The following is a 10,843-nucleotide window of genomic DNA, read 5'->3' on the forward strand; positions in this document are numbered from 1 at the left end:
TATTTAATTTAAAAAAAATTAGGTTTATAATAAAATAATCTTTAAGTTTTAGAAGTTATTTTTTTTTTTTTTACTTAGATGTAAGCTATCTTACATTTTTTTTTTTTTTTTTTTTTATAACGAATGTAAAAAAGAAATTTTAATTTTTATTATTTTACATAAAATTTAAAAATTTAATAAATAAAAAAAATATATAACAAAAAAAAAAAAAAAATAAAATAAAATAAAATAAAAAAAAAAAAATTAAATTTAAACTTAATAATAAAATTATTTAAAAATTAAAAAAAATATATATGGAGATATTAACAACAAAAATTAAAAAAAGATTCATAGAAAATAGAACACCAGAGTTAATAAAAAAACTAAAAAAATACATATAATATAATAGAGTATTTACAGCTATTAAAAGTTTTTCATTTTATATGTTCCATTTTTTTTTTTTCTTTATTATGTATAAAAAATAATGTTTTTTAGATGTTATTTTTCTTGTTACAACATTTATTAAAATACTACATTTCTACCTATTATTTTACACTTTGTATCTTATACTTTGTTTTTATTATATAAAGTATCATTTGTCTTTATTTCTAAACGTCTTCCTTTTCTATTTTATATCCATTTTAAGGAATTAAAGTATAGATGAACTTTTTTTTTTTTTCTTATTATACATTATATTATCTTTTTATTTTAATTAATTTATAACATAAAAAAAAAATTATATTCCATCTTTATTTTGAATTCTAATTAATCTCTTCCTCGTATTCTTCTAGCTAAATGTATATCTTTTGGCATAAGTGTAACTCTGTTTGCATGAAGAGAACATAAATAAGCATCTTCAAATAAGCTAACTAAATATGCTTCTGCTGCTGTCTGAAGGGCTAGTAAAGCCTCAGGAGTATATCGAAATTGTTCATCAGGTAATTCAAATAAGCGAGTAATTTCTTTTACTACTCTTACAAATGGTATTTTAGGTATGAGTAATTGAGTTGATGCTTGATATGCTCTAATTTCCTTTAAAGCCAAAACTCCTGGCCTATATCTATGGGGTCTCCTAATGCGTGTTTTGTTCATAACATTTTGAGATAAACCATTTAATTTTCCATTATTCAAATTATTAGATTTTCCACTGATTTGATTATGCAATCTATTAGGTATAGTTTTATTTGTATTAATATTCTTTTCTTTATTAAATGTGCTCACAGGATTATGATTTGGTACATGCTTTTTTGTTCTAACCATTTTTTATATTCATTAAAATTTTACATTGATTCAATAGCTCTTTTTCTTAAATGTTTAAAATTCTATAATATTCAATTTTATTTATCTTTTATATTAAATTTACTTAATTTGATATATGTATATATATATGTATATATAGGTAAAAATAAAATACCTTAACTATATTTTATTTTTCTTATTTTATTTGTTTTATTTTTATTTCTTTTCTTTTTTTTTTTTTTTTCATTTCATTTAACATTATTAATTCATTTCATTTTATTTTGTTCAATTTTATTTATGATTTTTTTTTTTTTTTTTTTTCTTTTTCTTCACAGAGAATTTATTCTATCTATTCAATTAATATTTTTTTTTTTCTCTTTATTTTTATAAGATTTCCAAAGAATAATATATGTTTAAAATTTCGTTTTGTACTACTTACATGAATAATATTAGTTTTATTTATATTAAAAATCGTATATTTCTGAAAGATCAACATAAATATTATAAATATCAAAAAATATTACTTTAAAAATATTTAAATAACTTTTATATAACTTTTTTTTTCCTTCTTTTTAATATTGAAAATTGAGATATAATTCTTTATGAATACAAAGTTTTGCATAATATTCTCCATAAATTTTAATCAAATATATAAATTATTATTTTCAATTAAATTTTGTAAATGATTTTTCGTTATTTATGAAAAAAATTTTATAAAAAGATTATGTTTATTTTTCTTTAAAACATTTTAAAAACAATGCATGAAAGTTTTATTAATATTTTTATTCTGAACTTCTCATAAAAATTATGAACTGTGAATTATATAAATTAAAATAGAACAAAAAAAAAATAAAAGGTAATCAAAAATATAAATTTTTTTTTTCTTGTAAAAAAAAAAAAAAAAAATAAAATAAAAAATAAAACAAATAAAAATATACATATATATTTCTTAATATAATTACTAATAATTCAATAAATAAAGAAAAATTTATATTTTTGCATTATACTTTAATTATCAATATTTATATATACATTATTTTTTATGTATTTATATTGTGTTATGAGAATTCATTTTGCTACTAAATATATTTTGTTTTATTTATTTGTGTGTAAAATTTTTGCACTTCATTAAGATAGAAAATAAAAATTATTTTATTAAATATTTTTTATGCTAATTTTTTACTTCTCAAGTTATTGAAGTTTTTTAAGTAAAAAATAACATGGTGCTGGTAATAAATTTGTAAAGTTGAAAAATTAAATTTTATAATAAAAGAAATAAAGAATAATAAAAAGGATCCGTATATTTTTTATAGTGTTAATTATAAAAATCTTAGTCTGAACTACTAAATTCTTTCAAAGAATATATTAGATAACGCTTTTATTATTCTCTTATTTAAAGTATTGATATTTTAAAAAGAAAATAACAAAAAGTTATAAAAAATTAAAAAGCATATTACAAAAATTGGATTATCAAAATTTTTAAAATTATATACTAAATGTAAAAATTTTAATGTTATAATTATGTATACTTAATGTTACCATTATTTTTATTCTTTCATTCAATGAAATTTATCTTATTACGTTTTTGTTTATTATTAGGAATTTTATAAATCTATTGTTATAAAAAATAAATTTGAGAATATTTCTCCTTTTTTTAAGTTTTTATTAAATAAATATAAAATATAATAGAAAAAAAAAAAAAAGTGTAAATTTTATTAAGCTGAGACTTCGAACTTTAAAAAAGCTATTTATGCATGAAATCGATTGTACATGTTATAATTAGAAAAAAAAATTATAATCATTATTCTGTTTTTATTATAATTACATATTCCCATTAATATAATATTTAATATTCTTGTATTTGTATATCTTAAAAAAAAAGTTTTTTTTTATTTTAAATAGTTTCAAAATTCAAAAATATGTTTTTATATTAAATTTTATATTAAGTGAAAAAAAAAAAAAAAAAAAAAAATTCAATTCTTTGAGGTATTATATAAATTTAAGAATATTCTACGGTTTTATATTTTTTAAAAAAATTCTAAAGAAAAAATAATATAAAAAATAAAATATATTGCAGTATTATAGAAATGCCAATATCCTTAAATAGTATTAATCAAGAAGATCTCAATGAATTAGAAAAAGGAGAAACAATTTTATATAAAGGAAGTCAAATAGAATTTATTTATAATAAATTAAATTTGGGTGAAGGAAAATTATATATATTAGAAAAAAGATTAATTTGGATAAATGAAAATGAATCAAAAAAAAAAAAAGTAACAAATTTTAAAGAATTGGCAACTAATAATATATATATGAATCATTATGAAAAAAATAAGGAATTTTATTTACATCTTTTAAATGATGTTAACAATATTACAATAGATTCATCAAACATCGCTTTACATGCAATATCTTCGGATAAAAAAATATGTGACAGATCGTGTGTATATATACAGTTAAACACAGATATGTCTGATTATTTCGAAAGTGAAAAAGTTAAAGATGATGAAGATATCGAAAATACTGTAAGAGTTAATAACATAAATGATAATGAAGAAAATGATTCAGATGAAGATATACCTTATGATGAGATAATAACACCTGAAATACTAATAATATGTAAAAATGAAACAGAAAATGATGCTATTTTCCGTCATTTAAGTAATATGGACAATTGCTTAAATGATGATAATGATATTGATGATGACGATGAATATAATTATGAAGATAATTATTCATTAAATGAGGATGAAGAAAATAAAGGAGATGAAAAAGAACAATAAAAAAACAAAAAATTGACTTCATTAAAATAAAAAAAAAAAAATTATATTTGACAAGAATTAATTTTATAAAATGAAACATTTGATGTATGTACTAAACTTTTGCTGTTATTTTTCTCGTTTTTATGAGATATTTAATTTTATTATTATTTTATTTTATTTTATTTTATTTTATTATTTTTTTTTTTTTTTTGAATGTTTCAGTTTGTTCTTTTAGAGAAGAGAAAATATTATCTTCCATATAATATTTCTAAAAGTATTTCATTTGTTGAAAATTTTTGTAAAACCTACATAATGTGGGACATTTATTACATATAACCCTATAAATGTTGAAAAAAAATTTTTTTTTTCCTTCAAATGTAAATATGAATTATTTAACTTTACAAAAAGAAAAAAAAAAAAAAAAATACGTAAATTTATGTAAAGAAAATATAAATGTACCATTTTTTATTTTTTTTTTTTATGCATAAGTATTTACCTAATGTTTATATAAGATGTAATATATATATTAACAAATTATTTTTAATAGTTTTAAGTTATAAATTTATTTCCATTGTTATTCACACTTAAATTATTTATAACTAATTATAAAAGTTTGCATTTTATATAATATTTAAATTTAAAAATATAATGAAGTTCAAGGTAATTTTAACAATAAAAAAGACTAAATGTTCGGTTTAAATTTTTAATGTGTATATTTGATTATTTTTTTTTCTCTTTTCTATATATATATATATATATATCTATATTTTAGGTAAATTGAAATTTATTTAAAAATAAAACATTTATATAAAAATAAACAATTATAATTTATAAAAAATTGTATTCTTTTTTTGTGTTAAACTACATTTATCTTTTTTTTTTTTTTTGATATATTTTTAAGATATATTTTAAATATAGATAAAATAAAAATGATCAAATGCTTAACTAAGATGTAAGAATGAACTTTAAGGAGTTTGTAAAAATAATCATTTTTTTACTTTCATGAAAAGTTTTTTATCATTAAATATAAAGTTACATGAAGATACACATAAAACAATAATATAAATTTATATTCTAAATAGTATCTTGTATCCTTTAATAAAAATTATGCTAAAAATATAATGATATAAACATTATTACAACATGTAGTAAATAAATGTAACATTAAAAATAATCGAATTTTTAAAAATATTATTTACACGATATATAATAATTTTAAAATAGTATAAGGAAATTAATGATTCTAATATAAGAATTTTATTATTTAGTTTATGATATTAAAATAATCTGAAAGCAATGAAAATCGTGATGAAGTAACATTTATTAACATATATCTCTATATTTTTACATTATTATTTTTGTTAAATATATTTTTTATATTCATATTGATAATGTCTGTACTTAAAAAAAAAAATAACATAAAAAAGACGTAAGTTGAATGATTAGAAATTTTATAATTTTATACAAAATAATTTTTTTTAAAAATATTTTATATTATAGACATATTCGATGAATAAAAAAATAAGAAAAAATATCTATAAAATATTCAAATATAAAAAAAATAAATGTATGTTTGAAATCAAATAATAGTAATATAGCATAATATTATTAAACCCTATATGTATAAATTAGATTAAAAATAATGAATATAGCAATAATATTTTACTTTTTTATAATAATTTTTTAAAAAATACTATATATGATGATATTGAAAAAATATCTTAAATAAATTAGATAAAAAAAAAAAAATCAGTTATTCTATATATATAATAGTAAAAATATTATAGATAATTTTTATTTAATAATTCATAAGAATAAACAATTATACATAAATTTTTAAATTACCACTGATCTTTTATGTGTTAATCATAATGAATTTACATAATGTTTTGCATAATGTATACAAATAGTAGTTGCATATAAAAAAAAAAAATTTTTATCTAATGAAAATAATCCTAATTTGATCTATAAAATTAAATATTTAAAAAAAGAAAAATAAATAAATAAAAAAAAAAAAAAATCTTTTTTATTTAGTTAATCATAAGCATGTGAAAATAACTATAACCTAGATTTTTTTTTTTTATGAATTTTATAAATAAAAAATTAATCGAATACGTATTTCAAGGAAATATAAAAAAATAATTAAAAATATTTGATGACTTTTTTTTTTTTTTTTTTTTTTTTTTTTTAAAAAAAAAAAAAAAAAAAAAAAAAAAAANNTTTTTTTTTTTTTTTTTTTTTTTTTTTTTGTATAAAGAATAAAATAACAAATAAAACTTTTTTAATTAAATAGATTTTTATATAAATTTATATGTGTTTAAAAAAAAAATAATATATGTATATTAATTGGAAACTTCATAAATGAAATTCTCAAAATATTGTACGACATAAAAAAAATAGGAATTTTTTCTGTTTTTTTTTTGAATTAAAGGAATATTAATAATATTTGCTGTTTACTACTAGAACGAAAAGAAATTATTTAATAAAATTAAATTAATAAGATTAAATTAATAAAATTAATTTAATAAATCTTAAATTGTTTTCAAATAGTAGAATTATTTTAAATAAAAATGATAAAAAAGAGAAAACAATGAGGAAATTAGTTAAAATGTAAATAATACAATTATGTGATCGTAAATATGAGAAAATTTAAATACAATAAATATATATAATAGAAACAAAAAACAGAAAATGAAATAAAAATTAAAATAAAAGCTCTTATTTTTAAAGAATTAAAAATATACAATATGTCTACTATAATGTTTTATATTTTAATTTTTATTTTATATTATTTATTTTTAATGGAACATATAGTAATTAAGTATAAATAAAAAGAAGAATTTACTTAAAGTTGTAATCATGAATATTTTAAGATGGATAAAATACTTTTCAAATAGTTTGAAAGTAACAAAAAATCATATTAATTATTCAACAAATGGTAAAAACTGTGAAATATTTGAAAATGAAAAAAGTTTAGATAAATTTCAGGAATTAAAAATAAATAGAGTAATTTACAAAAAAGATTACAATGATTATATGAGGTTATACAAATTGTACAAACCTAATTACACTAAGTTAATTATAGAAAAAGAAAACTTAAAATTTTCAATTTATTGGTATTTTAATAATAAAACAATATCTGTTAATTCTAAAATATCTAAAAAAAAAAAAAAAATGTTTACAGATATGTTACATATCTTAGAACAAGAATTAAACCAACTAAATTTTAATATTAATAAAAGAATAAAAGGTATTAAAAAGATTATTGAGAAAACAGAAGAGGAAAATAAAAAAAATAAAATCATAAAAATAAAAGATGAAAGTAATAGCAATATAGTTAAAAGAGATGAAGAAAATCCATTTAATATTAAAATAAATTCTGAAGTAAAAAATGAATATGATGAAAGTGTAATTAAAAAGTTAAAAAATAAAAATCTTATAAATTCTACCTCAAAAAATAAATATGTCCTTGATTTAAATACTACTAATATTGAAATAGAAAGAAAAAGTACCATAAAGAAAGATAAAGAGAAAAATGAAAATAAAATAAACTATGTAAAATTATTAAAAATATGGGAATCTTTCTTATTTTACAAAGAAAAGAATAATTTTAAAGAAGAAAAAATATATCTTGAAATTTTAAAAAATTTATTTTTAAAAGCAAATTTTTTTGAAAAAAATAAGAAAAAAGATTTTGAATTTTTTGAAAGCATATTAAACTCTTTACTACTGAAACCAGAAATATTTATAAATGTTTTAAACGTATTGTATTCTTTTTTTTTTGATTCCTTGTATATTCATAAAAATTCAAAAAAAACGAAGCAAATTAATAATTTCATTAGTAAAAATATTAATATAAAAGACAGTAATATAAATTATCATAATAATTTAGAAAATGAAAATATTTTTATTAGAAAAAATAATGAAAGTATAAAAACGCATTTAGTTAAGGATAGTTATGAAAAATGTGAAGAGAAAAATGAAAAGTATATTAGTGAAGATAAAATAATAAATGATAAATTAATTTCCATTAGAGAAGTTAAAAGTGAAGATAGACATAAAAATAATTCATCAGATTTAATTTGCATTAAAATTAGAAGGTATATATTAAGTTATTTATTCAATACATATTATGAAAAATACATAGGATTAAAAAGCTTGCATAAAACGTTTGATTTACACAATTCATATAACTTAAAATTTTGCTCAAAAGAAAATAATTTATATAAGTTTGTTTCATTAGAGGAAATAGATTTTGAAAAAAATAATATTATCTTAATAAGATATAACAAAGAAAAAGTATTTTTACTTGGAATAATTAAAAAAATTCATAAAATTAAAGATTTTTATGTACTTTATTTGGATTTAAAAAAATATAATTCCTATAAATGTGAAAATAATAATATTAGATTATACGAAGAAATGGATATAAGTGATGAATATTTTGAATGTTATTTAAATATTAAAAATAAATGCAATAAATCAAATTTAAATATATCCATTAATGATAATGAATCTACTTATATAAAGGAAAGTTTTTATAATACAAATGAAAGTAAAATTTACGAAGCTGTAACCTTATCTGTTCAGTTAAACACCATATATAATAGAATAAAACATTCTATGTTGGATATTTTTGAAAAAAAAGAATTTTTAAATAATGAAATTATTCGAATGTTACTAAATGAGGATGATCAAACAAATAAAGAAGAATTAAAATTAAATAATTTAGACAAAATTTTAAATAATTCAGTAAACTACAATTATTTAATTGAAGAATCTATAAAAAACTATATATTAAATAATAAAAAGGAAGGAAATTATATTAATATATTAGATAAAGATCTTATTAAAAAGGATAAAATAATAAACAAGTTATATAAGAGTTTAAAAAATAATATAGAAGAATTTACAAAAATGTGTTATATTTATAAAAAATTTGATATTTATCAAAAATCCGTTTTATATGATATTTTAATTAATGAAAAAAAAAAACCTATACATTTGGTGCATGGTTATATTCAAATATACATTTAATTCATTATTTTTTTTTTTTTGTTATTTATATTTTAAAATATTTTATATTTTGATGAATTATATATACATATAATCATATTTATATTCTTTTTCATTTTAGGTGCACCTGGAAGTGGTAAAAGCGATCTAATTTCATTTATAATATATTTTTTAACATTAGAAAAGAAAAATAATGTATTTGTTGGTACTAATAAGCATATATCAGTTCATAATATTAGAAATAAGTTACTTAATTTAAATTTATGTTTGAATAGAGATAATATTAATAAAAGAGTTTATCAAAAATCTGATATATATATTGATACCATATATCAAGCATTTAAAATTAAAGAAAAAAAAATCAAACATTTAATTATCGATGAAGCTTCTAGCTTATCTGAATATAATAGTTTAATTTGTTTAAATTTGAATTGTGATTTTATATACGCTTTTGGTGACGATAAACAATTAACATTTCATAGTTTAATTAATGAAAAAAAAAGATTAGAAATAAATTATTTAAGTATTTTTGAAAAATTAAAAAAACATAATAATATAAAATGCCATTATCTTCTGATACAATATAGATTGATTTTTCCTATGTTTTTATTTACATCTTTTTATTTCTATAATAGAAAATTAATACCATCAAAAAATATTCTTAATAATTTTTTTAAACCTAATATTAATAAAACAAATTTTTTCCATATTTTATCAAATCACTCTTCATTTAATTTAAAAAATAAATTATTTGAAAATGTTTATATTCCAATTTTATTTATCGACACTTATCATGAAACATTAAATAAAAATACTTTTGAAGAAAAAGTAAATTGTTCTTATATAAATCACTTTGAAGCAGAAGTTATTTTAAAATTAACAAAAATTCTAAATATATATAATCAAAAAAATGTAGCTATTTTAACACCTTACACTAGTCAAAAAGTATACATTCAAAATGTTTTAGAAAATAAATACAAGAATAATAGTACATTTGATAATAAAATAAATCAAAAAGGAAATAATGAAGAACCTAAAAATAAAATATATGAAAAAATATTTAGAAGTTCATGGAAAAAATTACAAAATGATAACATATTTTCTGTTGAAGATAACATTCCATCTCATGATAATCATTGCAATAACAATTTAAATTTTTTAAAAAAATGTAATAATAAAATTCTTAATAATCATTTAGATTATTGTTTAATTAATAAAGATGTAAAATTAAATCCTGATGTACATAATAAAAGCTTACTTACATCTAATAAAACCTTTAATTCTTATTTCGAAAATAACAAAATAAAAAATGAAAAGTATTTGCATGATTGTGAAAGAAAATATTATATAAATCATGAAGATTCAAAAAATTCCAGTTATACATTTAGATTTAACAATTTAAGTAAAACAAATGAGTTAAATAGTTTGTTCAAAATAAAAAATATAGGTATACCCATTTATAATGCAAATAATAATAAAGAAAATTGTAATTTTTTGTATAAAAGTGTTCATACTATTGATAGTTATCAAGGTTGTGAAAATGATTTAATTATTATAAGTACAGTTAGGTCTAATGATAAAAATATACTAGGTTTCTTAACTGATGAAAAAAGAATGAATGTTTTATTAACTAGAATGAAAAAGGGTATTATTATTATTGGTAATTCAAATACATTAAAAAATAATTTTTACTGGAAAGAATTTATATATTTTCTTGATTTTTTTAATTCAAGAAAATCAATATTTGCTTTTCCCCTCTTAAATATCTTTAAGTGAATATTATATACAACATTCGATATACTTTTTTTTTTTTTTTTTTTTTTTTTTTTTTATTTTAAAAATTTTTT

General features: G+C 16.2%; 3 protein-coding genes across 3 annotated transcripts; 2 read left to right on the forward strand and 1 right to left on the reverse strand.

Annotated features, from left to right (window-relative positions):
* Positions 1-744: 744 nt before the first annotated feature.
* Positions 745-1,239, reverse strand: CenH3 (histone H3-like centromeric protein CSE4, putative; the record flags this gene model as incomplete). Its single annotated transcript, XM_028671196.1, has 1 exon — positions 745-1,239. The coding sequence occupies one exon, from the start codon at positions 1,237-1,239 to the stop codon at positions 745-747; it is 495 nt and encodes a 164-aa protein (XP_028527873.1).
* Positions 1,240-3,305: 2,066 nt separating this feature from the next.
* On the forward strand, positions 3,306-4,001 carry PGAL8A_00246000 (conserved Plasmodium protein, unknown function; the record flags this gene model as incomplete). Its single annotated transcript, XM_028671197.1, has 1 exon — positions 3,306-4,001. The coding sequence occupies one exon, from the start codon at positions 3,306-3,308 to the stop codon at positions 3,999-4,001; it is 696 nt and encodes a 231-aa protein (XP_028527874.1).
* Positions 4,002-6,839: 2,838 nt separating this feature from the next.
* PGAL8A_00246100 (conserved Plasmodium protein, unknown function) lies at positions 6,840-10,772 on the forward strand (the record flags this gene model as incomplete). Its single annotated transcript, XM_028671198.1, has 2 exons — positions 6,840-8,994; positions 9,118-10,772. The coding sequence occupies 2 exons, from the start codon at positions 6,840-6,842 to the stop codon at positions 10,770-10,772; spliced, it is 3,810 nt and encodes a 1,269-aa protein (XP_028527875.1).
* Between the last annotated feature and the right edge of the window lie 71 nt (positions 10,773-10,843).

The sequence above is a fragment of the Plasmodium gallinaceum genome (assembly GCF_900005855.1).
Source record: "Plasmodium gallinaceum strain 8A genome assembly, contig: PGAL8A_v1_76, whole genome shotgun sequence".
In the NCBI taxonomy this organism is placed as follows: Eukaryota; Apicomplexa; class Aconoidasida; order Haemosporida; family Plasmodiidae; genus Plasmodium; species Plasmodium gallinaceum.